General features: G+C 31.8%; 1 protein-coding gene and 1 long non-coding RNA gene across 2 annotated transcripts in view; one reads left to right on the forward strand and one right to left on the reverse strand.

The window, feature by feature from the left end:
• LOC124359761 (ubiquitin thioesterase trabid) overlaps nucleotides 1–12,450 on the reverse strand; it is a 35,937-nt gene extending 23,487 nt beyond the window's left edge. Inside the window, exons 1-3 of the mRNA XM_046812772.1 lie at nucleotides 12,255–12,450; nucleotides 3,539–4,247; nucleotides 2,395–2,737 (exon numbers count right to left, since the gene is read on the reverse strand). Of these exons, the coding sequence (XP_046668728.1) occupies nucleotides 2,395–2,737; nucleotides 3,539–3,713 (518 nt within the window). The 5' untranslated portion in view covers nucleotides 3,714–4,247; nucleotides 12,255–12,450. The remainder of the gene's footprint in view (nucleotides 1–2,394; nucleotides 2,738–3,538; nucleotides 4,248–12,254) is intronic.
• A 2,840-nt stretch (nucleotides 12,451–15,290) lies between these two features.
• On the forward strand, nucleotides 15,291–25,307 carry LOC124359762. Its single transcript, XR_006922184.1, has 3 exons — nucleotides 15,291–15,684; nucleotides 16,270–16,526; nucleotides 24,867–25,307. It is a non-coding gene; the product is annotated as an uncharacterized LOC124359762 (long non-coding RNA).
• The last annotated feature ends 2,274 nt before the right edge of the window (nucleotides 25,308–27,581 follow it).

Below are 27,581 nucleotides of genomic sequence, written 5' to 3' on the forward strand. Positions count from 1 at the left end.
GAGTTATATGATTATTTTGTAGCTCGACATATACATGGACAGAATGACCATCATATGTACAAGTTTGTTAGTATTACATAAGTACAAAGACACTAAATTAACAATAAAAAGCCTTTCCATGACAAGATGATCTGCTACTTGTGACACTGTGAGAGCTTTACAAGAAGAATGGTCTGCAGTAATCAAAGCTCTTGAAGAATTCGAGAGCGACCCAGATCAAAAAATGAGTACCCGAGCGGAGCAAGAGGTCTGATTAAAAGACTGATGCGGTTAGAAACAGCTGTAATAGCTCAGATTATGGGAAACTATTCTGCTTAGGCTTCATAAAGTTAACAAATATGTCAAAATGAAGATGTTGATGTAGCAGTCGTCGTAGAAGTTTTCAAGTCACTAATACATATCTTTGGAGAACTCAGAAAGCAATTTTATACGTATGATTATAAAGCATTAGACATTTGCGAAACAAAAACTTATAAACTTAATGAAAACAGCAAGAAACTTCTAGCTGACGGGTACCAAGCCGGCGAAGTTTGCTTATCCGGATGAAACAACTTCAGAGTGAATACAGTTTTACCCATAACTGATAACTTAACTGAAAAGATCAAAATGAGAACAATTTTTTACTAGAAGTTTACACTATGAAATTGCGGGCTTAAATACACAACTAGAAATTGAAAGTAAAACATTTCTTGACGTTTTTCATATTGATTTAGAGACTTCTATTTTTGAAGAACTTGTTCATCTGAAATCATACTTCATACCCAAAAAACTTATACTAAAAATCTACTGTCAAATGGCTTAGAGAAAGTGGACTACAGGAGATTTTATCCTAATGCAGAAATCTTGCTGACGATGTTTTTCTCTACTCCAATGACGAACGCATTAGCTGAGAGATATGTAACAAAATATAAACATCCTAATTTAACCCTTTTAGTGCCAACGTCCGTATATACGGACGTTTGAAAAACTACAGAGAAATGCCAGCGTCCGTATATACGGACGTTTGAATAACTACCGAAGAATGCTGACGTCCGTATATACGGACGTTCGGAGTAATAGTCATACCGCAATCATTTTTTAACTTGTTATAAATTTGTTGGTATACAAACAATCAGAATGAACCAATCTACATAAAAAAAATAATAATAGTAATATCGTAAAGTTAGTCAGGTGTTTAGCAATGATAGAAATGGCCGTGATTGTTGCATCAGACAAAGTTGTGTCAGCTGATAGTCCACATCTAACCTCTGTGTTTGGTTGTTTGTGTTGCTGCTTCCACAGTGTTTGTTTGTTGATAAATAGTTTACTAACAATGTTTTACTAACATAAAAAGTAAACTTCAATAAAATGAAACGCTCGCGATCTCCACTTAGCGAGAATACAGTTCTTGCCGTATTAGAATCAATGATTTGAGTGATGGTGCTTTGAGTGACGAGTCTGCTGAAAGTCCGCCTAACTATAATACCTATGTACAAAAGTGTGTACATTTTTTTTTAAATATTTTACAAAATGTACATTATTTTTTAAGTAGAAAGTAGTTTCAGAGAATTTTTGGTTTCATAGTGGAAAATATTATAAGCTTTATAAAGAAGCTAAATAGTGTAAATAACACAAAAAAGTAAAAATGTAACTTTCTAAAAAAATTAACATGATTTTTTTGGTTTTTCAAATATTAACCAAAACTTTTTATGTGTTTATTCAGTTTTAATTCCTCTTTCAAGTTATAGTATGTGTATATAGTGAAATATTTTTTTTAAAGTACTATTTTTCATGTGAAACTGGAAAAATATAAAAACTGTGTGTAAAATGTCTACTATTTAAAATTTTTTTAAGTTCATTACATTTAGAAATATAATTTGCTTTATAGTTTTTTATAAGGGAATTTATTTTACTGCAAAACAATGAAAAAATTAGGAAAATATCTCAATATTTGTAATTTTTACAATTTTTTTAGTAAAATACTGCAAAACGGCTGAAATAGGCCTGGCATCCTTCAGTAGTATCATGTGAAAAATCACTGGCATTTCTCAGACCAACTTTTGATTTTTTGTCTGGCACTAAAAGGGTTAATATTTAAATTATGTTTAGATAACAAAGAACTATGATGATAACGACTTTATTGTCCATTGAAATTAATGCAGTACGGTAATCAACTGTAACCTATGACTATGACAAGATGTGATTAGACTTTTTCACCAGGCTCTCTGTCAAGGCAATTACTAAGGAGAGGGTTAATCAATTTTCACTATCCCAATGTGACTAGCTCAAACACCCAATAGCTTTCCGTATCAACTGATAATAAAACAGTGCTTGGATGCATAGTTTTGTATTTAATCTGTTAATATTATGACAGCTTATAAAGATGTTGATAGAAAAAATACCACTGTGTCATACCTTTTGATGGTGGCCATATTATCTTCAATTATGATGCTGCCAGCTCCCTCGCTGGGACTGATTCTAGGTGCTGTTCCACACATGACGCAGCGTGTGGCACGTGGCCAGTTATCATACGTGCAGGTGGGACAGGCCCACTTGGCAGGAGTGGCGGCCTCCGCGCTCTCAATACGCAGCGGACGTAGCTGCTCTGCTAGGTCCGCCGGTGTAACAGGACGTGCAGTCCGACATTCTGCACACTCAACAGCCCGCCCCCAGTTCACGTGCGCACACACCTCGCAGTGCCACGAGTCCCGCTGGCTGCGTACATCTCGCGGCGATGGTCCACATCCCGGCGATGTTCCTGAAAAACAAACCGATGTATCCCATGGTATTTTCTATACCATGCGATATCAGAATACATCTTTTCCTATATTCTGATACAATACTTCATTTTTTATGAAAAGATTTAGAGCCATAACTATATGCATTATGACATATTAGGTAGGAAATTAGGTAGACTAAATGTTTTATACAAGGGTAAATAATTTGTGTTCCATCAATTAAGCAAGCTCTACCAAGCTGACATTCACATGAATAGTTTTGTCACACATTACCAAGCCCTTGGTCTCTCTAGTCATTTACACTATGTTTTCCAGGTAGTAATGTCCAAATATATTAAAGTAGCTGAGTTGTATGAAAGTGTTAAAGGCCTTCATTGCACTGATGAACAGTTTGACACATACCCCATTGAACAGAGTAAAGTTATATCAAATTATAGTTAAATTAAGCTGCATGGACAGCTAAACTATGTTACATGTTTTACAGCTTGTTTCATATTTTGCAAAGTTTCTGAAATTACATAAAATCATAATTGGCTTATATATTGAAAAATTCAAATGGAATGGTCTAATCAATAATTACTGTACAAATTCAAGTTTCATTTAATGAAATATTTAAGTTTAAACATTTATTCCCATTATAAACCTAGTACCTAATAACAGGTTATACACTTTTTTTAGCAATTAGCCTAACCTTTCTACATTTACATGGATCTTTCCAAAAGATTTTAACCATTTGTTAACCAATATTGTTTGACAAATATAGGGGATAATCCGTTCACAAATATTAAATTTGTAATAAAACTAGTTTGAATTCTACATACCTACTCCTGATGAAGCCCGAAATATATCTTCTCCACTGGTCGGTGATTCTTCTCGCAAGCGGAAAATGTCCTCATTGAGCAAAGGCTTGCTGCCACGGCACATCGTACATTTCAGCGCTGATTGGTAATTTTCGTAAGTACAATATTCGCAAACCCATTTTGCAGCCTCACTCATTCCGAATAAATTTCAATAAACTCGAACTAACACAATTACTTTAACTAGGATAAAACTTTGCAAATTTGAATAGTTGAAGTAACAGACTAGAAGAAATAAGTGCTAATGAATTCTTTAAATTTTATGCCCAATTAATAATTAACACTAATATCACATATTTCATAATCCTTAATTATCTATTTTAAGCGTATCAACCACAAAATGCCAAACAATATTGAGTAAGAGGCAACCGGCTTTGTTCATTACACTTCCAGTTTAATGTATAGAATATCAAATGGCGAGAAATCTGCAAGTGCACTAAATTCCACAGTTGTCATGAAAAACCAGTTTTATAATTTATAAGCATATTAGCAACCCCGAACCCAAGTCTGTAACTGAACCAACCGAACCACTTGTTCGGTACCAGTGTGAGTGAACAAACGTGTATTTGTGATTGGCTAACTCATTGTTGAGTTACCACACAAGTACAATTCTTCTCGTCTTCAATCCATTGTTCCAGTAGGAGCAGCACAATCAGTTTAATTGATGTTTTCCCTGAAACAAACAGTGAAATAAGCAACAACAAATTTAAGTTAGATCAATGGTACTTTTAAACTGGAACAATAACAAACACTTCATTGCTCACTCTAAAGATACTGCTCACATAACCTAAAATATATAGCTTTAATGTCTGATTTTAAAATTTCTTGCACACTTACTATTTAAGATATACAATACAAATAGGCCATATTAGGTTAAATTTTACATTAATCTAACAATGGGTGAAAATAAGTAGCAATATTAGCTTTGTTAGGCTGATTTTGAAGCAATTACTTTGTACTTTATGAGTAAAAATGGAAGTGTTACCAAAGGATAATACTTGCTTCACATTTCCCAGACTCCGCATATGAATAAAACTTAACTACTATCTTTCTGTGGTAACATTTTTGTATTTATAGAGCCTGATGTAGGTAAGACTTTGTTGAAGTTCAGTTGCGTTAGAGCGATGTTTATGCACGTTCATGAGCGTAAGTTATACTGTGAGCATATCACTGATAAACAATTTTTAAGGTTTAAGGATAAATGTGACAATTTTTTAATTTTTGAGTTTCTGCCTGGAAGTGATAAAACACAAGCAGCTTTAAAACATATAAAGGAAATCGTTTACACGCTATTACTAATACACAAGTTCATTTTTTATTAAGCTATTACACTTGAATTTTTGATTTCTCAATAAGTTTAAATGACTGGGCGATCTGTAAAAAGATGAACAAACAGTGTTCTGTCCACACCTCTGTTTTCAGATTAGCATCAGTACTTACAGCTACATTGCAGGATAAAATCGTCAAAAGCCGATTTTGAATTACGCCTGATCAGGCAATTGAACCTTACATGTTAAACTTATAGCTCAGCTTGGTGAGAAGGTCTGAAAACCACAAAAATAGAGTAATTACTATCAGTAAATGGTAAGCAAGTAATAATTACCATCTGTTCCAGACAACCTGTAGTCATAACTACCTAATGATAGCAGTTGTTCATTCACTTTGTATCCACAAAATGATGTTACTTCATAATAGTTGCTGTGACTAATTACTTTTTTTTTAATTCACTATGTTTCTTTTATCGCCCACTATGTTTCTTAGAATCAGATGGAATGCCTAGATATTCAGGTTAACCATTTGGAGTTTTGTTATATCTGTGTCTATCTTGTGTTTTTATTTCGAATGTTTAGTGTTTCAATACATTTCAACATATAAGGCACTATGGCCAACTAAAAGTGAAAAGGCTGTTGATCACAATAAGGTATAGAAAAATAAATTTCATTTTACTAAAAAAAGGAAAACATTCTTTGCCACACTGTTTTTTTCCTTTTTACTCATAATCCAAATACAACAGCATTCAATCAATATTCCAGGTTTACAACAAAATGCATATTGTAGTATGTTGTAGTATTACTTTTGTTAAGAATCTAATAATATGACATAAAGAAAGACTGCATGACAATACTTTGAGCTATAAAACTATGGGTCTTTGTTATCTACAGTTATAGAAAAATAATACACTTTTACAACTTATTGTAAATATTTATTGTACTCCATATTATTAATATGCATATAATGTAATACAAATTTTTATTAATTAAAATAAATAAGCTGAAGAAACAGTTGTTTTTTTACAATACTATATACCTCTGTGGAAGTAAATGGAATCAAGCCAGTTTAAAGGAAAAATAGTTTATTCATTGATATATGGGAGTGCCGATGGCCAAGTGGTCTAAGACGTTGGACTTAGAATCTAAGTTAGAGATAGCGCAGGTTCGAATCCTGTCTGTGACCCTTGCACTTTTTATCAGTACCACTGACCTTCTACTGTATCGACTCTCCCCCTTATTCTGTTTGATAAGACCCTCGCACAGGCCAGTGGCCCATGAGTATGGGCAGAATAAGGCTTATAAGGGGATCGGCTTCTCCTTTCAAAAAAAAGAAAAGCAAAAATTTAAACAGCACTATATTGGTTACAAAAACAAATTTATCACTTAGTGTGGCCATCACTGTTTATCATTATTTCCACCTGTCCAAGTAACTACTTCTTATAACGGACTGTGAATATATATCTTGAAAAAGTACGTTTGCAAATTATTAAATGCTTATTTTTATATTTTAAAATAATATCAGACATTCAATTCTTTTAACAAAAACAGTTTTATATTTTCTATTAATTTTATAAATATCTTTGTAATATTTTGAACATTTCATATATCACAATAATCACAGACTTCTAAATATTACAGTAATAGATATTTGTACATTTTCATTATTATCGTTTGTATTAGTTTTTATAATTTGGTACGTATAATTTACACCAAAATCTTGTATTTTTGAAATAATTACTTCATCTTCATTGTCATTAAATACTCTAAGAATGATGTTATGGGTTTATAATAATTGAAATAACAAATACAAATTCTGGAATAAAATCTTCCTAATTATCTAGGTATTTATTTACAATACCGTGACCATGAAAAATGGACTTTTTTTCATGGGTTGGGCATTTATAGCCAAGTATTATTATCACAGGTGCATATAAACTGGGGGGAAAGTATATCATTGTATTATATTGATGCCTTTCGGCCATTATTGCATTAAGGATGGAAAATAACCGACAAAATTTTGTCGAACAACACTGGGAGGGTTAAGGATCAGGGGCATCACGTGATCTGGGATTCGACTTTTGCAAGCTCGAGTTAATTTTTTTTTCTAAAAGAGCAAGCAGTGCGCAGCACTGCGCAGCGGGCAGGCATCGTTGACAGGATTAACGTCATCATTTCAGTAAAATTGCCAGAGGTACTGTCAAAAACAGAGTTTTCAGAGGATTTCAAAAAATCGTAACTCCTTCGATTTTCGTTGCCGACGAATTTTTTCTTCACTATTGTTTTCAGGAAAAATTGTAGTTTTCAGGAAAAAAAAATTAACATACCTTTCCATGGTCACGATTTTGTAAATTGATACCCTTGTTTCATATCTCGTAGTACTTAAATGTTTTATCGTATGACATTATTAAATTAAATTTATCTTTTAAAATGTCAATTAATGGTTCTGACGTCTCTTCAGCAAATTTTGTATTAAAATCTGTTTTTAATAAATAAATAATAAATTTTATTTTTTAATTGAATGTAAGGTAAGACCCAAACCCAGCAGGGATCACTTCTGACTGGTTTATACCTTCCAGTTGAACCCATCAATGGGCACAGTAAAAACTGATGTGTCACTTAAATCTGGGCAACCTTATGGATGTCCAGGAGCGGCACATCACTAATCGTAAATGTCGAGATTCTGGGGTTCATGGGCAATTCGATAGGTCTACTCTACTGCGGGAGATAACTGTTGGAGCTGGTGGGGTTTCTTCCCTAACCTCAGAGGTTCTTGCTAGCCTCAACAAGGGTGTGCCACCCCCTGCCTACTTTGACTGGAGAGGCTGGTTCCACAATACCAAATCCTTGTAGGGGAGCTGGCCTCCCCTTTTTCCGGGGAGACATGCCTTTTCTCAAAGGTAGTGCCCTAATTCTTCCTCATGGATGTCAATAGAAGGCGGCCCCTACTCCCTAACCTTACCCATCCTGAATATCCTGTCACTCTGGAAGCAGCGCAAAGGTTCTTACAGGACTAAGTGTAATTTATAAGCTTCTTGTCCTAAGAGAAAAAAAATTAGGCCCAATGTAATTTAGTAAAGATTATAATTATATATAATCAACATAAAGACTAATTTTCTTCCAGGATTAAATTACACTAAAACATTGTTAGCTAAAAAAGATCTAATCAATTTATTTTTAATCTTTTTTTAAATTTTGTCAAGATGAAACTAGTAGTGAACTGGAATAGAAATTTATATTAACCATGCTCAAATTCAATTTAGAATCTGATAAGATTTAAATACTGCTGTTATATGAAGTAATCAATTTTACGTTGGATTCATTAATAAATAAACTAGTATTTCATACATTTATTCAAACCAGTATTTAACCATACATTTTAGTCTGTGTTTAATTTTGTTCACAGCCCGTTATAAGTCATAGTCATTTCTGTAGGTCAGCCCCACTACTACCTTTCCAATTTTTTGCCTCCATGCAAATTGTACATATATAGCCTGCCAAAAGAAATAGTCACTTGTCACTAGCCCACCTGGATAGCCTCCGAACTAAACAGAGAAATGCCCTGATCAAAATGGCCGTGATAGTCCTGCCCCTAGCGGCTACAGAGCACACAAGCGAGACGTGACACAAAACAAAAGTTTTTCCCCTTGCAAAACATATATCCATAGTAAAATAAAATTTTAAAAGTTTATTAATGACGTATTCAGATGATTCTAATTTTGAAGATTTCATGCAAGAGTCATTAAATAATTTGTGTACTGTGGGTAAATAAAAGAAAATATTTGGTACAGTACTTTGTTATTATCTGGAGACCGCTTTTTTGGAAGAGTTTTTCTTATCAGGGATCTAAAATAAACTACATTATTAGAAAGAATATAGTTTATTTGACTTCTAGGAAAATTACATGTCATTATGACAATTGATTCTTGTTTTCTGCCACCCAAATAGAAGTCATGTCAGTAAGAAGGACGCCACTCTGTTCCCATCTACTATTTGTTATTAGGTTATATAAGTAGGCCTAGGTTTAGATTAGGTTATCATGAATATGTTGCTAGAAGGACACAGCCAAAGTTAAAAAGGAGTCAGGAGCGCTATCATAGCCCAGGGCATTTCCGATTGGTACGTTCCCAACCTCAGATCACGTCCCAGATTGTCCAAGTTTTCCGACGTCAGATTAAGTTGGATGATCTGGCACATGATCCTAAATCAGGAAAGTACTGACTGGAAATGCCCCTGGCCATTAGTGCAGACTTCAGTGGTGCCACTCCGCACTCCTAACAAAAAAAATGTGCACAGGATATTACCTAATCACGTAAGCATTTGTTAACTTTTAATATTCATAGTATGTATACCTTTACCTACTTACATAGCCCAATAACAAATAGTAGATAGGAACAGAGTAGCCTACTTCTTGGCGACATTGTTTCCTTTTGGGAAGCAGAAAACAAGAATTGATGGTCATAATGACATATAATTTTCACAGTAAGTCAAATAAAATCTGTTCTTTCTAGTAATGTAAACTTGTTGGGTCCCCGTTAAGGAAAACTCTTCTAAAACTAGTGGCCTCCGGATAATTCCAAAGTACCAAATATCTATAGTTTCTTTTCCTTTAGTTACATATGTACAAAATAAAAAAATAAGCATTGAGAAAATATAGTTTTTAATTTTTATAATTAATGAGTGCTATGGCAGCAATTATACACTTCACACTTTAGGAGTTGAGTTAGTAGGCTACTTGTTAACTTAATGTAAATTACAGCACTCAATCACTTATTTCGGCACAATAACAACCTCAGCAAATATTATTACACTTGCTTTGGAACATCAATGTAAACAAACAAGATAGCAAAACAAAATTAACAACTGAGAATCCAGTATTACACACACAAATAGTGTTCATGTGTGTTCTATAATAAATGTAAAGAGCAGAGTATCATCTTTAAATGTTATTTTGTATATTTTTCTAAAGTTAAATATCTTTTTTATTTAAAAGAAGTTACTTACAAATAAAAATTGTGTTTTGAATATGAAAATGTGTATAGCTACAGTTGGTACAGATGATTTATTGTTCAATTTAATTAAGCTACTATTGGTTGATTATATCAATATGTTTAATATTTAAATAATGTATGATAATTTCTATATAAAAAACCGGGTCTGCTTATCGTACTCGTGATAATGTGTGTTCTATAATAAATATAAAACCCCCAAGTATGAGGGGATGACACTACAGAAAAAGTAAAATCATCCTATTAATAAGTGATTATCACTAGTAGGGTTAATATTTGCCACTCCAAATGGTTTATAGGCTGCAGTATAGTAAGCGGCCACCATCAGAACCAAATCAAAAAACCAAATTATTCATTGGATATAGTCCTTTACCTAAATATTGAATAAACCATTCTAAAGATAGTTGTTTATAATTAATTATTGCTAGCTCTTTTTAATGTATTAAACAACAATATTACTGTTAACAGTTAATTCATACAAAGTAAAGCATGTGTATGGTAGCCTATTTGAGTAATGGCTTCCAGTACAATTGTGATGAACATACCTATTTGTGTCATAAGCATTTGTGTCATACATGTTTATTCTTTAACATAGTGAAAGTAACTTTAACTACTCCGACTATTACAGGCTACTGAGTAATCTAATAATAGAAAGATGTTATGAGAACGCCAAATCATTTAGCCCAGCTGTTACAGAAATAAAATGGTGTTGCTGGTAACACTTTAACCTGGTAATAGGTTATCACTGAATAACCCTGTTACTGAAAATAATATGTTATAACCATCTATCTCAAATGGCCGCAAGTACAATGGCGATGTACATGTGTTATTTATGTCTTAAGATGTTGGACACGCTTATCCTACAAAATAATATATAAATGTAACACTGTTTCGTTAGTTACATTTTATAAATATACATATCCTAGATAGTTTTTATTCAGAATTAAATTATTACTTTACAAGAAATAAAAACAGCCCAACTATACTGTGATTTTAAATAATACCTAAAATGGAGAGACTTCAATAAGTGGCAACTACACTCGTTATTCAATTGTTATCATCGTATGATTTGTTATATTATTCAACTTCAATATTATATAGTAAACGTACGCTACAAGAATTATAATACAATAATAAGAAGAATAATACATTACAAGTTTTAGTCAAATAAATTTAACATTAGCATCAAAAATCAACAAAACCAACTTTGCCCTAGACTTAAGTTAACTAGTACCAGAAAAACTACAATTGCAGCTTGCATGGATAGCAGTAAATAAACACTTGTTTAAAATGAAGTTAAGGATTCTCCCCATGGATGTTACTAGGAGCCAAATCCATACCTTCAAGCCACTTGAACAAATCTCGTCGCTTTTAAAAGATATCTCACATAATTTCCCCACATGCATCGCCAATTTCAAGTTCTACAAAAATTAATTACTTCATTTTGTTTGTTTTAACATTAAAAATTATTGTAATTAATAAATTGAAATGCTTGAAATCATATGTTAAGTTAAATAAACTGTAATATCAAATTATTCATTGGATAAAAACAATCGTAAAATTCCATAAAAATAACCGAATAATGGGTATAGACCGCTTATTAAAGTCTACCCCCTATAATATAATGATTTCAGTAGTTGTATTGAGAATTCATTACACATGAATACTGATGATTCAATTGTCATGGTGGCCGCTTACACTACAACCATTCATTAAACTTAATTATCGAAACACTGATTTTGTTAATAATGAAACATTAAAACAGAAACCACAATAATAACTGATTTATGGAATGACTATTTTAGTCTAACAACAAATGGACACGACCATTTCACTGTTAGGGTAATCAAAGTACCCTAAAAACTTCATTGACCCACAGGCTGCAAATACTCAAACAAATAATTCTACTTGGGGAGCTTTAAAAAGTCTCCAACTGGATTCAGAGAATAACAGCATCACTGACCATCTTGCAAAATTATATGTATCAACAAGAATTGGTAAATTATAGACTTAGTAATAGGTGTAGATTCATTGGAGCATGTTATAAAAGCTGTCAGATGCTATCAGTTATCCTGCAATATAGTAATAATTAATGTAATGCATTGCTTATAAAAATATTCAGGTGAATAATCAACAATATAACTCCAAATTACACAAATTAAATAAGTTGGTACAGATTGGATTATTATCAACAAAAATGACATTTCATTTTGTTTTGACACTTTGAAAATCAATGATACTGTTAAGTTTTACTACCAATAAACAAATCCTGGTACATAAATAATTAATATACGATACTAATACTGCGTTATGTATTGAAAACTGCGACTTACGTCAGTTATTTCACTATTAAGTCAATAAATTCTAAATAAAAGAGTAAGGCCTACGAAACTAATTTCTCACCTTTGTCACCTTCAAGTATTAAATGAGCTTGTAATTAATTTCTCACACACAAAGATATATTCACAACACTAATTAAACTAGCTAAACACCAAAACTTTCAAATTAAAACCAAAACTTTATGATAAAAGTGAAAAGGAATTTATTTGTGACCTAAACAGTCCATCAAGAAAACATTACGTCACGAAGTCAATCCGCCATTTTGTCCGAATTCTGCAGTCTTGGTATCTAGATCATGTGAATACCTAAAATTTCTACGTATACAATAATGGATGCTCATCGATGTATATTGTTCAGAAACACTAAATAAATAATGTAAATAGTCTCAGATAGGGCTCTCTATGTTGGGATCAGATTATTCTATATTCAACTTGATGCATGAAAGCAAAAAACAACGGAAATATGATTATAAGAAAGCTAGATACACGAGTTTTCTAATACCAAGAACATTTTATATAATTGGGAAATAAATGTTTCATTATTGGAATTACTTTTAGTATGATATAATTTTATTGATGGACACGGTACAACTGAGCTGCTTTTTTATTATAATAACATTCTTGAATTTGTTTTCAGATGCTGTCATGAGGAAACGATTTGCTCTATACAATAACTCAGAACTCAGAGATTCTTTATTGACAGACAGAATAACACTGCAAAATAGCGTCAACAATAATATGTAATATTTAATTACAGTAGGTGATTCTAAGTAACCTAATTACATAAAATATAAATACAAAGTCAGACTAACTAAAATAGCACTAAAATTTTTGTTAATGCTAGAATAAACTAAAGCTAACACTGGTGGCCTTTCAACTGAGATTAAACTAGTCTGACCAGAGCACTCTACAAAGTCCCTGACACTGTAATAAGCCCGCTGCACCATATGCCGCTTGACCTCCCTCTTAAAAAAAGGATAAAGTCTGAGAGAGCCGCTGACTAATAAACGTCTTTCAAAGAAATTTGTTCTATGGGCAGGGATGGTAATTATATTGGAGTGACGTAGATTGTGGCGATGTTGGGGATTATGTGATTTGAAAATGTGGAGGTTTTGTGAACAAATATTACGCGATTCAAGATATAAATCTATGGGAATGTTAGAACTTTGGCCTCCCTAAAAAGCGCCCTACATGAAGTTTTACGAGATTTCCCAAGAACCGCTCCTTAACAACCTTTTCTGGAGTTTGAAAACGAATTTTGTGCGTACACTTTCACATCCCTAAACAACTACCGTAGAGAAAGGGGTAGATCATCCCATACTAAGCAGCCAAGGTCACTCTGGTATCAGCAAACTTTGTTAGGTTTCTCATAACAAAAATCCCCAAGCTTATAGTTTCTTACAGACAAGCTCAATATGATCATGGAACCTTAATTTGTTGTCAATCTGAATGCCAATGTGAGTTATCAGACGAAATCTCTTGGAGTTACATCCTCCAAACGGAATGTAATATGCTCCACATCCTGAGAACTCCTGATAGAAAAATGAATCATTTGAGTTTTCTCATTATTTACTATGAGCTGGTTATCTTGAAACTACTGAGATATTTTGTGTGTTTCTTCAGAAGCCAGAGTGATGAGGTCAAGCGATTTGGGGCTTTCACTGTAAGGGATGTATCGTCTGCAAAAAAAAAAAAAAAAATTTTGGCATTGGCACCAGTAATGCAGTTTTGGGGGGTCATTTACAAACAAGAGGAACGACAGGATTGTTCCTAGTACTGAACCATGTGGGACTTCTCTTATTAACTCACTTGATTTTGATAAGGCTGATCTTTGACAGCTATGGTTGTCCAAAAAAGGAAGCTGAACTGATTGCATCCTCCCACGTAGGTAAAATGAAATCCAAGAGTACGATACACCTCTAATGCTCAGTAGGTGGGGTTTGTTTTAGCAAAATATTGTGATTAACCACATTGAAGGCCTTGGTCAAATCGAAAAACAATCCCATAGCTGAACTGCCTGAGTCTAGAGCCTGCGTTAAAAATAAAATAACAGAGTTGACTGGGTTAGTCATTGATTTTCCTTTTATGAAACCAAACTTGTTTGGAGAAAGAACACCATTCCTCGCCAGAAAAGAAAACAATCTATCCAGAAATATTCTCTCAAATATTTTATAAAAGGCTGTAACCAATGAAATTGGCCTGAAATTACTACAAACGGTCCTCATTCCTTTCTTGTGCAGAGGGTAGACTAAAGTGTGCTTAATTGAATTAGGAGTATTTTTTCTTCTGGAAGGCTTGCTGTCATTAATGAGACTCCAAATGGTGACTTAGTTTGCTGATTCAGAGATCCTACTCAGGAGTTGATCCGACTTAGACTTCCTTATTGCACTTTTATAGGAACGTCTTAATTTTCTGTACGCCAATCTTAAGGGATGTAAAGATTCTAAGTCATTTGTAAAGGAATACCAAAACTGTAGCTGGTCATTGAGTCTTAGATTTTCGGGACTCAGTGACGATCTAGCTAGAAGAATTAAGAGAGGGGCATATTTTTATCTTTGTCAGAGGAAAAGTTACTATTAGTTAAGTATTAATAAGTAATAGTTATTACTATTAGTTAAGAGTAATGAATAGTGGAAAGTCTATATTAAAGGTCGGTTCTTAAATTTGTTTATTACGCACTCTGACATTTAAGTATTCTCCCTAGCACGCCGGAAACAGGCGGTCTTAGTTTCCGTCATCTACCACATGGCATCAAATTTAAGTTCATCTATGTAATATTTAATTGTGTGAGCGATTCGGTCTCCAGGAAATTTATCAATCATTAAAAAAATAATGTAGCTTTATGAGATTCATTTTAAAGATAGAGTACCAAAGACGGCAGGAAAAATTTCAGATTTGAGAAAATTTCCTGGGCTTCACACCACTGGCACTAAGTTGGAGAAATCTCCATAAGAAATGCATTGGTAAATAAACAGTCTGAATTTTATTAAAAATAAATTTTGCATCACTACAGTGTGAATTATCTATCATCTGATTTAAACATATCGGCTGGTTTGAACAATAGCTGATGTAATTATTGCTCACATAATTGTTTGTTGATTTTGATTTTCTGTTTAATTGGATTGTATAGACCACAAGTTCATGTAAAAGTATTTAGGAACAGTAAGCAGCAGAGGAAATAGGTTAAATTTAGTGTTCTTTGTTATTGACAATGGATAATTTCAAACGTTAATAGGATTTTCGATATTTGCCAGTGTTGCATGTTAAAACTCTAATTTTTTTAATGGATTAAGAGAGATGGATTTTTTTTCACTTGTAGAAGACGGTAGATTTCAATTCCCAAACCACAGTGTTATACTTTAGTGTTCTGTTTTAGAATTGAAAATGTATCGTGATAGATAAAAAAATGTGAGTAGTGGAAGAGTATTATTTTAAGAATGGTGCACAGCAGAGAAAATTGTTAAGGAAAATTTACAACAGAGGTGAATAGGACGGTAAGCATTACCACAATTTAAAAAAAAATTCCCCCTCTGATTAATGAAAACTATTTAACTCAAAATAGTGTTGGTAGCCTTTATCAAAGCTTTGTATTGCCAACACTTCATTTTCCTGGCGAGTCAGTAAGAGGGCACTTTAACCCATATTGCCACAATGGACCGACCTCCACCCAGAACAAACCTACAATTACACCACTTAATGCTGAGCAGTAGACATTTTATTGAAAACATCAGAAAATGTAATAGGCGTTTGCATCATTTTCAGCATGTACCAAAACATATCTGGCAATGGTCCTTATACTTTTAAGGTGCAAGGCCAGATTTATAGGTACATCTCAGATTTCTATCCTCCAAATGTTCAGAAGCTTTCATATGGCATATGGGTACATTATCAATTCATCAATTGCAAACAACATCAGATTATGATGATTAAAAAACCAAAGTTTAAATAGAGAAGCTTTAAGAATTCTAACCAATATTTTAACAGATAATCCTTAAAGTCAAACATATGTATGTACAGGACAGATGTTATGAAATGTACAAAATCAGAACTCACTAATTAGATTTATGTTTTGTTGATAGATTCCATGGACAAATGCTGCTATCACCAGCAGATGAGATAGCTGGAGTGTTCATATCTAGAGATGAGAACCACCGGAAAATTGTCATATAGTTGTCCATGGTCGAGAAAGAGGTCCAAAGTTGCCATCTGTCCTCAGCCCCCACAATGATCCAATGCTGTATCCTTTGATTTTCCTTGTGATTCGAGATGGGATAAGGACATGACACATATAAAAGCAAGGAAACAGTCTACGCAAAATAATACTCTGTTGAAATTGGTGAGTTCCAGAATAGCTATTATGGTATGGTGTTTCTCGTTTAAATTTGAGTATAAAACAGTTTCATTAATATTTAGTTTATCACTATACTAGACTTACAACAAATTATGAAGGAATAATGAGACGCAAATTCATGTACTCGTGAATGTGTTTAGAGACTGCATCAAAATTAAATGCATGAACAATCATACACTATTATTCGCTTGGTTGTACAGTAAGAGGGATTGCATAATTTATTTCAAACCCTGAAAAGAGAGCTCTGGAAAATGTCTCAAATAAAAATACATCTTTAACAGCATAATTTGAAAACAATCAAGTTCAAGAAGCTCATCGATATCTACATTCATAAATTCCAAATTAAAACACTTTCAAAAGTAACACATGGATTACATAAAAGAGGTGGAGACAAATTTATAGGGTGAATATATGCTGTCTCACTAAATAATGTACAGCAGTTTTACATTAGAATACTATTCATGTCAAAGGAGCATAATATTTCAGAGACTGCAGTAGAAAAAGTTTGTTTGATAACAATAAAAAGCAGGAATTGCTGCTACAAGCTTCTAGTATTGTATTATTGTTATACTATAATGTATACATTTTGCTAAGATTAGTTTATAAACATTCTGTCAAAATGTTCCAATTGTTTTTTACTCACTCATTGCCATAAAATATAAATAGCGTCAGTAAGATAAGAGAATTGCAGCAAATAATCTTTATAATGTAAGCATGAGGTTTACAACACATTGAATAACAATTAAATGGCAATGTGAATAAATCACAACAGTAAGAGTTAACCGGTCATGATTTCTACCTCCAAGATTATTTCTAGTCTTTTTGAAAACAATTTATTGTTCAATTTCTGTGTGTATAAATGTGGATTTCCTGATTTGAATTAATTTAGCCTAACCTTCATGCCTTGAAGAATGAATTCTAAGTCATAGGATACAGCTCAATGCTTGAGTAACAAATTAATTTATCTACACTTATTCATTAATGATGTGCTTAGAGAATTATCTTTTGCTTTGCAAACTCAATGTCCTTGAATTTCCCAGACTTATATCATGTAACTAAAGAATCTTCATCTTCTCTTTGACCGATTATGATATTCTCCCAAGTATCCCAAATGTCTTCTATGCCCCAGAAATAAACGATTTGGATCAACTTGTCTGTCGAATCTCTTCATCTGCCGGTGAAGGCTGTTGCCACCCATAGCTTCTCCCAATCAGCCAGCCACTGTTCTACTTTGTCACTTCCTCATAAGTATGCATAAGTTTTATTGGCGTCTTCCCCTATACACTATTGCCCTACATAATACCTGAATACCTTATTCTGAAGAGTAAGTCTAAGCCTACGGTGAAAAGTCCCACCCCTGTCTGTCTCTTGAATGCATTCACCACACTTGACTTGTACAATAATACTGTATCTGTACTCATGTCCCCAATATCCATGTAACACAGATAGCCCTGTGGTATGGATGCAAAAATAAAAAATATAAACAGCTACGATCATTTAAATCAATGGATAGCCCTGTGTTCTCAAATAACAAGGATATGGATACAAAATAAAAAATATAAATAGCTACGATCATTTATATCAAATCTAAACACTTTTGATATAATAAGTACAAAGTAACTTGACAATGCAACAACACCGCTTTCCGATTTAATCTGATTCGCATAATAAGTATGCTTACTTTTAAATGTTGTAGAACAAAAATTATAAATTATATAATGTACTAGAAAATTGTAACCTAGGAAAAATGGAATTTCATGAAGACACCAACCACACCCCTTAACTGGGACTTAGGAATTCCAAGTGTTAATGTGCTATGCTTCTATGTGCTAATCTAGTAAAAATTCTGGGAAATATTTATAAATTACTGATATTTTATTTTTATAACATGCATTAACAGTGGTTAAGAAATAACACAAATCTCAATATTAACAATAACTTTTATTTTTAATAGATTTTACAATATTTTAAGAATATTATTAACAAATGCAAATAAAACTTTATATCATAACAAAAGCTATTCTATACCTCCTATTTCCATGTGTATAAAATACAATATTAAATCAAATTTTTATAATTAATGAATAATTATTTTGTAGAGTAAACATGTATAAAAATATAATTATGATCTTTAATAATTGTATTCATAAAATACTACTTATATAATATATAGTATAATAAATTGACACAATTAACTGGCTGGTAATTCTTGTTAGTAACATTTCTAACATTTACAATTAATTTTATTTTAAATTTTTGCAAGGCACAATATGATTCAGTCTCTTTAAAACTAAACAGAATAAAACAAAATAAATTTAAAAAAAAATTAAAATGCAACTTTAAATTAATACTATTATTAATATAAAAAATATACTTTAAATAAGATAAATAAATCATGTCAACACAAATAGAAGAAAATACAACCTACTTAATTAAGAAAATATATGCATGGAATTAACACATTTTAACAATTATGTTTTGTTGTGTTAACTGGTAGCCTACATGATTGCATGAAATAATGCTAAAATGAAAAATATATGATATAACCTTAGTAAGGCCACATACAGAGGACAAAGTAATGAATTTTAATAAAATCTAATTTAGAATTTTGACAATTTGATTATCATGGTAATCCGTAATTTTCTCAAGAAATTACAACCTAATGTAAAGTGTGGTTATTTATTTTACTACTGTAGTTCTAAATTTCAAAAAATGTCTAAAAAGTAGACAACTAATATCTTAATATTCATTATTTTTCCAATTGAAGCATTTATTCAAATGTGCAGAACTTGTTATATGACTAATTTTATTTTAGCTAGAGAAACATATTTTATCAAGGAGGACTGTTCTTAACACTATAAAATAACACAGATCATCATTAAGGCAACTTTAAAAAATATTAAATCACAAGGCTCTAAATGTGAGCATTGATCTCATGTTAACATACCTTCAATAATATTAAATTTTATAGGAAACGATGATACAACTATTTTACAACTGATACTGTGAGACTACAGGGCCTGATTATCAGTAAATCCTAAATAATAAAGACTGATAACAATGTACTGCATACAGGAATCACTAAGTGTTTCAATTCCATGTGTTATAATAATTTGATTTAATTATTCGTAATGTTAAATTCACTCTTGGGTATAATTGTGCAGTTTTTTAAACAGATCTAGACTATGTCCGTCCTGCCTCCACATCACGAGACATCTAAAACACAAAATATATCATGAGTACAGCATGAAACATAAATCTCTCACGGAGATCTGTTGATATAAAAATATAATTTTATATATATTTAATTAGATATAATATAACCATTATATACTAGAGTTGTTCAGAAAGTGTCAAACTTTTATAAAAAATAAACCAAAACATATTTGTTCAAACAAAATGTTGTTGTTTATTACTTAAACTTTTCTAAATAGTTTTGTTTGTACATAATATTTATTACAGCATTGAACAAACTTTTGTATTCTGAAGACATGCACGTCTGTTATGTATGCAGACAAATTAGTCTTCAACTGTTTCTGTCACCTCATCATACATGGTGAAACATTTTCCATTACGAAACTCCTTTAAGTGGAAGAAAAATATAAAATCACTTGTGCCAAGTCTGGACTGTATGTATGATGGTTTGTCAATTAATTTGTCCGCACCCTAAAGATCAGCTTATATTTTGGTTTTAAATGGCAGAATGGGATCTGAAATTGTTATATGGAGCAACAAAACTTAAGATTTTTGAAGACCATGTAGCTTATTCTATACTACACATACATGTATATTTAGGTATAGTCAGGTTACTACAGCTGACAGCAGTTTATTTATTATTGCTCATTTTGCAAGGAGTTCATTTTGAGCTTCTTTGTCACCAATTTTTTTGGGATCTATTCAAACATGCCTCCAGAATCCAGGAGTCAAATCTGTTACACTGTCAGATTCCAGATACTGCACTAAGAAGTGGAATTAACTCAACATTCACACAATTTACATCTTGAATTACTTTTTCTCAACCTGGAGTAAAATATTTTGGCTTCAGTCAACAAATGTAAACTGGCAAGATTAGTAATGCACTTCTGTATGAGAGTGAAGGGGATGATGGAACTTTATTATGATTTTTTGAAACTTAACCTGTCACCTATCACCTACAGGATTAGTAATACACTTCTGCAAATGAGTGAAGGGGATGATGGAACGTTATTATGATTTTTTGAAACTTAACCTGTTGCCTATCACCTACAGGATTAGTAATACACTTCTGGATATGAGTGAAGGGGATGATGGAACTTTATTATGATTTTTTGAAACTTAACCTGTCACCTATCACCTACAGGATTAGTAATACACTTCTGCAAATGAGTGAAGGGGATGATGGAACTTTATTATGATTTTTTGAAACTTAACCTGTCACTTATCACCTACAGAATTAGTAATACACTTCTGCAAGAGAGTGAAGGGGATGATGGAACTTTATTATGATTTTTTGAAACTTTCCTGTCGCCTATCACCTACAGGATTAGTAATACACTTCTGCAAATGAGTGAAGGGGATGATGGAACTTTATTATGATTTTTTGAAACTTAACCTGTCACCTATCACCTACAGAATTAGTAATACACTTCTGCAAGAGAGTGAAGGGGATGATGGAACTTTATTATGATTTGTTGAAACTTAACCTGTCGGCTATCACCTACAGAATTAGTAATACACTTCTGCAAGAGAGTGAGGGGATGATGGAACTTTATTATCATTTGTTAAAACTTAACCTGCCGCCTATCACCTACAGGATTAGTATTATACACTTCTGCAAATGAGTGAAGTGGATGGACCTTTATCTTTAACAGTGAGTGAAGGTTATCTTTAACTTTGTTACTACTAGTAACATATTTATGAGATCTAAACTTATAACATCAGGTAAAAAGGGACTGAGTGGTCTCCTCACAGACATCGCTTCCTTTCGGGAGGTTCAAAATTAAATCGTCATATTGATATGTAATTTTCACGGTAAGTCAAATAAAGTCTGTTGTTTCTAACAATGTCGTTTTTTAGGTTTTGGTAAACAAAACTGTTAAAAAGATAGTGGCCTCTGGATAATACCAAAGTTCCCCAGTCTCATAAATTTTGAACAAGAATTTGTAGGGAGATATAACTTGTGCCACTTAGTTTACCTTATAATGGAATAACGATTTAATATAAACTGTTGAGGGTATGTTTTGTTTCTGATGGATAAGTTTTGATTTTTTATTGAATACACACTATTATTTTCAGTTTAAAAACTGTAAAAATATTTAAAATTCCAAACAATGTTCAAATGAGATTTCTGGTACTCATTGAAAACCAATTTTTCATTTTTTTGGAGTGTTACTATGTAGTACACTATGTAGGGAATGAAAATAAAAAATAATAGTACTTTCAACATTTCAAACACATCCTAATAAGTTTTCTACATTATTATGAATCATTATTATTATCTATATACATTTCTCTAAATAATAAAATACTTCTTTAAGAATACAGTTAGTAATTTACATAATTCATATTTTAGATTAAAGACTTAATACTTGATTTAAGAAGTATGCTCTAGACACACTTGTTAAGACAGGAAAAATGTTTGGAAATTATGTTTACTTTGGAGTTATAACTTGTTGGTAACATAATCTGAAAACAAAATAGGATGTCTAAAGTATCTTCAAATTTATTAAACATTTTTATATTGCACATGATTCTTTACTGTTGTGTAAATTTCAAATCTATTTTAACACAGGTTTTAAAATGATGATCATTCAAGATCTGTGGAAAAGTCTTACAGCAAAAAAATTATGTTTACATTTTTAAAACAGATAAAAAGGTTACAGCAGTTTACTTTTTAATCCTAAATGAGTTTTTGTTTTTGAAGTAAAAAACTTAAAGACTGAAGAGTAAAGCTAATAAAAAATTTGTTTACAGTATTTATGCTTGTTAGGACACTTAAACACTTTCCAGAATTTGCCTATAACATTTTCAGAACATACGCAGATATATTTTTTAATATCATCTTTAATCAATTTAATTTTTTTTTAATAGATTAGTAATGAGTGATACTAGAATTTAACAGAAATATTAAGAATTAAGCTATGTAGCATTTGGTATTCATATTACAGCTCACTCTATGGCACAGACAAATTTAGTTATTTTTCTTATAGCAATCTGTATAAAATAATATAAAATACTCACAGACTGTCCTTTTGACTGGTAAAACCTGTAACCCACATACGCTATCACACAGACCACAAGGATAACTCCAATCAGGGTGGGAGCAAATATCACTTTAAAGACAATGCTGATTACAAACAAGACCACTATGATGATAACCACAGCTGCCAAAATTTGCCATGCTCTTTTCTTGACGTCTTCTCTGTTACCAAAATCCATATTTCTGTAAAAAGTACATTTGAATATTAAAAAAATTACAAAAATCCTCACAATAGTTTGATAATCCTTCAAAATATTCTTGCAGGATCCTGGCCATTTATCTTTTGTCTTCTAAACAAATTACAATGGAGATCGTTTCGAAAACAACACATTTTTTCTGTACATAAACATTGAATTATAATTTTAATGCATATCTAGATATTTGTTAGATGTTAATTAATAAATAATTTTTTGAGAATATTATTTTGAAAATATCTATAATTAAAAACAATCTAGATACTATAAACAAAAATCTAAGTTTTTAAGCCTCAGTAAAATTATACTTCTCTTTCTAGCCTGTATTGTAAATTTTAAAGAAGGATGATTATTTTTCATACTTTAATTAAACTCTAGAATTGACCACCTATATATCCTGTGCTAACGGGCTTATTGAGAATGACTTGCAACAGCGTCTTTATCCTTTTCGTTTTGTATTATGGCTGTCCTGGGCTCAAAATATTTATCATGGAACAGTTCTGTGATAAGTACGCCACTTTGATATTTAAAAAAAAAATTATTTATGGTATCTTTTTAAATAGAGACTAAATTAATAATAATTGTCACAAATATTCATAAAAAATATTTTAGCTAGACAATTTAATGATAAAACATTTATTTATTTACACAATTTCAGGATATTTTGTTATTACATAATAATGTGCACAGACCTTGTATAGAGTTGTGACTGTTTGGTTTCCTTGTTTCCACCAACAATCTTTTTGCCTAAATCCACATACCAAGATGTTGCAAATATATGTATGTATGTATGTAAAACATTTAATAAAAAGATGAAATAAAAAAATTATACTCAAATGACAATGAATCTTCTATCGCTCAACAATGTCAATGATGGGTTTCTCACACTTAATATTCATGTTAATCCAGAAATTGCTCAAAATTACCATATTAATAATTGTAATACTTTGTAATTTTATTTAATTATAAACATTAAATTAATACATGACAAAAAATAAAACACTACAAAAATCATGGTGGTATTAGTTTATATGACCCACTCAGAATGAGTGATTAGGTTAGCAATCTTAATTAAATACCTAAAATACATTCCCTCCTAAATGGAGCAAATCCCTCTTGGGTAGGGTGGTAAACCCTCAGGTTAGATAGTTGGCTCTTGCATCACAGAGCAATCAGCTCACGAGTGGTGTAGTTAGGTCTCAGGTAGGGTGGTAACCCTTGGAGGTAAGGTGACAGAGCGGTAGGCTCTCAGATAGGACGAAAGGTTTTTGGGTAGGGCAATAGGCCCATACGAAAGCCAATAGGTCCTTGGGTATGTGACAGTCAGGTAGTTAGGTTAGGTAAGGTTTTATTAGCTTTATGAACAAAATAACATTATTTACTGTTATTCTCCTATATTATATCCAATAGTTTTTTGTTTAAAATCTCAGTATTTTAGGTCTAAAGTACAAATAGTGTTTTGTGATTGTCTACCCATAGGGAACTCATAATAAAAAAATTAGGCAAATTAAAAATGTTGAGCTACATGATCTGGGTGATTTGAAATGGATTGACCCATAAGTAATAATTTAATGATGTATTATGTTATTGTACTTATGTACAAATAGATGAAGCCCCTGTTCACTGTACTAAAATATTTCTCTTTTCTCAAATTTGAATAAAAAAGTTGTGTTAAATTGATAGTAACCTAAACTGCCACAGTATAATAAGCGGCTACCACAACAATCCGGTAGAGTAAGACAAGCGGGCCCAGTTTTTTTATATCGATGTTGACAAATTATATTACTTAATTATAACTTTCGATGCAACTAACCGATAATGATTTTTGATCAATAACTAACTTGTATCAACAATAAATACTTTTTCAAATAATAAACGTATTTTCTTTTATAGATAATAACAGACAGTCAAAAGCTTGTGGAGGACCCTGAAGCGAAGTTTAAAAAAAGGCATATCAGCCGACCTGTTTGCAGATCATCTCTGTGAGTATTTGTGCAGAAGAGAAGTATGGTTTTCTAGAAAAGTAGTTAGGAGGAGTAAACTACAATTAAAAGTGGAAACCAAATAGTGTTCCGCGGCAAGAAAAGTCGAAATGAACACAACGTTGCAAAAACAATGGCACCAGTACCTACTCACATAACATAACATTTCACATTGGCTAAAGTAATCATTAGTATTACGCTGCTCAATCAGAGTTTAAATAAAGTTTCTTCAAAGTAATCTGAGACAAATACATTTCTTTTACATATAAAAGTATAGCTCTACTATAATATGATTTTAAAGGCTTAAAATGTAATTCAGCTAGACATTATCACTAAAAATTAATTAAAAGTAAATCGTGTTTGGTTATTGACTAATGGCGCAAGAACAACGACATACATGTATTCCTTGTTTCACAAGGAGTCAGACATGTTTATCCTTGAAAATAGCAAAACTAAGTAAATGTTATTGATTTTTTTGTATCATTTTATAAATATAGATAATTTTTAATTTATATTTAATATATTTATTTTTAAGATTGAAGACCAGCAGAACTATATTGTTATTTGAAATACCTATTATAGACATTTTTATTTCAGTTTTTTTTTAGATGGTCATGAATACCAATGATATCAATGATTTTAAATATATTCTATTGTGTTGGTGGCCACTTATTATACTACAACCGTAAAATCATTTGTGTGGTATATTAGTAATGCTCACAACTACAAACGCAATGAACTTGTGTTATTTGTGTAAGAAGATATCATACAATATTTTACTTTAAACTAGTTAGAATTAATTTATACACTGCTTTTATATATATACATATACATAAATATATATATAGAAAATATATATATATATATATTCCTAAGCTATATATATATATATATATAGCTTTTAACACACATTTAATTAATCATTTTTTATATAAAAAGATAGGCAGGTCTAGCTGATCTGTAAGTAATATGAAATACCTAATATAAATAAGTTATTATTGTTTGGTAGTTTTTAGATAATCAGAAATATCAATGATTTGATTGCCATTGTGTCTGCTCATCATACTACAGCCACCTAAACAAGTAGGCTAACAGGAATTGAAAAATAAGTAGGTAGTACAGATTTGTATAAGTTCAAGGCTGTTAGTAAGATTATTGTTGAAATTAAATTGTATAAGAACAAATATTGTTCAGACTATGGAGTTACCAACATAATTCACAAACACACTCAAGCATTAAAACAATGCCATTGCCACTCCAACTAACCTAAATACCTGCTCTAATTAAGAAAACATGGTCCTATTTATAGCGAATCTACAATAAGAATAATATTTTAGGAATACAAGAATATTTCTGATCATTACCCTACTTGTATTAGCCTACCACAAACCAATAAACATATTACTTACAAAATATCTGCTTTCTTGTAGTTTACACTGTTTTCGGGTTCAGACTTGATATTAAGTAAATTTATAAATTTAACTTCTACCTTGACATAAACAGATCTGCACTATTTATTGGCAAGAGCAGAAACAAAAAGGCAAGCACTAGTTTCTCGTCGCTGCATAAGCTTAGTCTTGAGTATTGACAACTGTACTGACACTGATGATTAGGCGAGGCATTGTAGGCGCAACAGGCATCATTCCGCATCAAGTAGGCGCGTTGGCGTTCGCCCTTTGCATCCTCCTCCCCGTCACTCCTTCGTTGCTTTGCTTCACCCACCTCTCCCAGGCCACATAACTATAATAACTCACATAATAACAATAAGTGTTCCTGCCAAGGTTTTCTCTTTTTTCTTAAACTATCTCGATAGTGCTGATAATTCGGTACTACCCGGAATAGAGCGTTAAAAGCATTAAAAGTTAAAAGCGTCAGGTGATTGTATGACGAGTTTAGTAAATCACTCGACTTTTGGTATAGGAATTATGAAGCAAGCCAAAAACTAACGTCTGATTTAGGACTTACAAGTCATGTGTATAAGTGAAATAGGTACATATGTTTTGAAACGACAAAGAAAATTAAAATGTTGTAGCCATGCTTGTAAAATATTTAATTATGTTAATTTTGAACATCAAACATATTTTTGAATGGTTCAGTTTTTAAGTAAAACCTGAGTGTAGTAACAATTTAATTAAAGTTTATTTTTCACATATGGATATTAAAAATAATCATTATTGAATATTCAATGGATTAGAACACAGAACAATTGTCATCAATGGTTTAAAATAATATTCTGCTTAGTAACCTTCCCCAGCTCTCCATTTCTTTTAGTGTTAGTGCATAATATCCACTCCTTAACTGTACGCACGCCACCCCAATCTATTATGCAATTTAGAGGCTCAGCTTCTTCCAAAAGTAATCTAAAGTAGGTTTGATATTATTTTATTAGTGGCCAAAATTAGTAGTGGGCCATCCTGCATTTTGAGAGGAAAATTTCCCTTAATTATAATTTCTAAATTGACCAGTTCTATTAACATCGAGTATTATACTGAAAACATTGTTGTTAAACATTAATGTTAAACAACAATAGCTATCTAGCATAGCTATCTATCTATCTACATTATAGTTATCTAGTATTAATATAGAGTTCGTTCAAAGTAAAAAAAGAGCAACGGTAGGCCTATAT

The sequence above is a fragment of the Homalodisca vitripennis genome, chromosome 4, assembly GCF_021130785.1.
Source record: "Homalodisca vitripennis isolate AUS2020 chromosome 4, UT_GWSS_2.1, whole genome shotgun sequence".
Lineage (NCBI taxonomy): Eukaryota > Metazoa > Arthropoda > Insecta > Hemiptera > Cicadellidae > Homalodisca > Homalodisca vitripennis.